The 2621-nt window shown below is 56.0% G+C and overlaps 1 protein-coding gene across 1 annotated transcript; it reads right to left on the bottom strand.

Annotated features, from left to right (window-relative positions):
• On the bottom strand, positions 1 to 2385 carry CORC01_11171 (hsp70-like protein; the record flags this gene model as incomplete). Its single annotated transcript, XM_022622797.1, has 5 exons — positions 1 to 269; positions 326 to 1514; positions 1602 to 1767; positions 1929 to 2106; positions 2343 to 2385. 5 exons carry the CDS (start codon positions 2383 to 2385, stop codon positions 1 to 3), a joined length of 1845 nt encoding a protein of 614 aa, XP_022470650.1.
• Between the last annotated feature and the right edge of the window lie 236 nt (positions 2386 to 2621).

Here is a 2621-nt window from a genome sequence, read left to right as displayed (position 1 = left end):
TTAACGGGAGGACATAGCCTTGGTCACGAGACGCTTGAGAGCGAGCTCCTGCTTCTTGAGATCGTCGGCACCGCTGTCGGTGATCTCGAGGGCAGCCATGGCCTCGGAGACCTGCTGCTCGATCTTGTCCTTCTGGCCACGCTTGAGCTTGAGGGACAGCGTGGGGTCGGAGATGATCTCCTCAACGCGGCCGATGTAAGACTCAAGCTGCTGCTTAGCCTCGAAGCGCTTGCTGAAGGCCTCATCGTTGGTCTTGAACTTCTCGGCGTCTATAGGGTGATTAGCATCTGGGCGTATCATCGAGTTGTTTTCAAGCGAATCTTACCAGAGATCATGTTCTCGATCTCGGAGGAGGAGAGCTTGCCAACAGAGTTGGAGATGGTGATGTTGGCGCTGCGGCCGGAGGTCTTCTCGGTGGCGGTGACCTTGAGGATACCGTTGACATCGACCTCGAAGACGACCTCAAGGACGGCCTCACCGGCTCTCATGGGAGGAATAGGAGCAAGGGTGAATTCACCCAGGGAGGTGTTGTCCTCGCAGTTGACACGCTCACCCTGGAAAACGGGGAACTGGACGGTCTGCTGGTTGTCTGCGACAGTGGTAAAAGTTCGCTTGCGAAGACAAGGGACGTTTTGTCCGCGAGGGACGACGGGAGCGAAGATATTGCCCTCCATGGCGACACCAAGGGACAGGGGGCAGACGTCGAGGAGGAGAAGGTCGGCGGTCTCGGCTGAGGTGGCCTTGCCGGAGAGGATACCGGCCTGAACGGCAGCACCGTAGGCGACGGCCTCATCGGGGTTGATGCTCTTCTCGAGCTTCTTGCCGTCGAAGAACTCGGACAGAAGCTTCTGAATGCGGGGGATACGGGTGGAGCCACCAACGAGGACGATCTCATCAACGCCGGCCTTCTCCATGGAGGCATCCTTGAGGACCTGGGCAACAGGGTCGAGGGTACCGTTGAAGGCCTTGGCATTCAGGTCCTCGAAACGGGCACGGGTGATCTGAGTGGTGTAGTCCTCGCCATCGAAGAGAGAGTCGATCTCAATGGTGGTCTGGGCACCGCTGGAGAGGGTACGCTTGGCACGCTCGCAAGCAGTACGGAGACGGCGGAGGGCACGGGGGTCGCCAGAGAGGTCCTTCTTGGTCTTGCGCTGGAAGTCCTTCTTGCAGTGGTCCAGAAGGTTGGTGTCGAAGTCCTGACCACCCAAGTGGGTGTCACCAGCGGTGGCCTTGACGGTGAAGACACCGCCCTGGATGTTAAGGAGGGAAACATCGAAAGTACCACCACCCAAGTCGTAGATGAGGACGTTGCGCTCCTTGCCAGACTTGCCGGCACCAAGACCGTAGGCAATGGCGGCAGCGGTGGGCTCGTTGATGATACGAAGAACGTTAAGACCGGCGATGGCACCGGCGTCCTTGGTGGCCTGACGCTGGTTGTCGTTGAAGTAGGCAGGGACGGTAATGACGGCCTTCTCGACCTTCTTGCCAAGCTTGACCTCGGCAATCTCCTTCATCTGTTGAGGGGGTCAGCAAGCTGCATGTCGTGGAAATCGTGTGGACCCGGTCATTATTTCCGGGCTCTTCACTCGAGCAAAACGTACCTTAAGGAGGACCATGGAGGAGACCTCCTGGGGGGAGAAGGTCTTGGTCTCGCCGAGGTACTCGACCTGAACCTTGGGGTTGCCACCCTCGTCGACGACCTTGAAGGGCCAGGACTCGATGTCCTTCTTGACGGTGGGGTCATCGAAGCGGCGACCGATGAGACGCCTGTAGACGAATGGGTGGTCAGCGTTCTGTGGTTGGAGACTTTTCTCACATTCTGCTTTTGCTCCGGATTACCCCTCCTCGGGCGGGGAAAATCCTCACCCGACGGGGTACAAGCAGGAATCGCAGAGTAAAAGCACCAAGAAAACGGCGAGGCTACTCACTTAACATCGAAGACGGTGTTGATGGGGTTCATGGCAGCCTGGTTCTTGGCCGCCTCACCAATCAAACGCTCCTTGTCGGTGAAGGAAACGAAAGAAGGCGTGGTGAATGAACCCTGCTCGTTGGCAATGATCTCGACATTGGTACCCTCGTACGTAGCGACGCAAGAGTAGGTGGTTCCTGTGTTGAAAAGACTCGGTCAGCCTCATATGCTCATTCCGTAGTGACAGGCTTCTCCTCGAGTCTCCCATCCGTAGTACTTTATTGACATTCGGTGTTATTTTGCTGGGGTGGCGGTAGCGGCATTGTTCGTGATGCCCAAAAAGATCAACCACTCAAGAGAGCGGCAACCGACTTCGCCACAAAATAAACCAAAAAAACCATCACCCATCAGCAAAAGGAAAAATCAAACTTACCCAAGTCGATGCCAATGGCACCATCGTAGACCTCGTCCGCCATTTTGAGAGATTTGAAATGCACAAGACAAAAAAACGGCCTGTGTGAATGGGGGAGGGGGGAGGATTGAAGAGGTGAGGTTTGCGCGGAGGAGAGAAATATGTGAAAGAGGGCGGGCGGGCGACGTGGGGTCCTTTCAACAAGAATTTCTTTCGCTCCAGTCTCAACACAGGATTTTTGTGAAGGCCGAAAAAAAAATCAATTTCGACTTTTTTTCTGGGTCCCCCAGCCCCACCAAC

This window comes from Colletotrichum orchidophilum (assembly GCF_001831195.1).
Source record: "Colletotrichum orchidophilum strain IMI 309357 chromosome Unknown Scaffold_118.1, whole genome shotgun sequence".
Classification (NCBI taxonomy): Eukaryota; Fungi; Ascomycota; class Sordariomycetes; order Glomerellales; family Glomerellaceae; genus Colletotrichum; species Colletotrichum orchidophilum.
The sequence above is the reverse complement of the archived record's forward strand: the minus strand, read 5'-3'. Positions and strand labels throughout refer to the sequence as shown.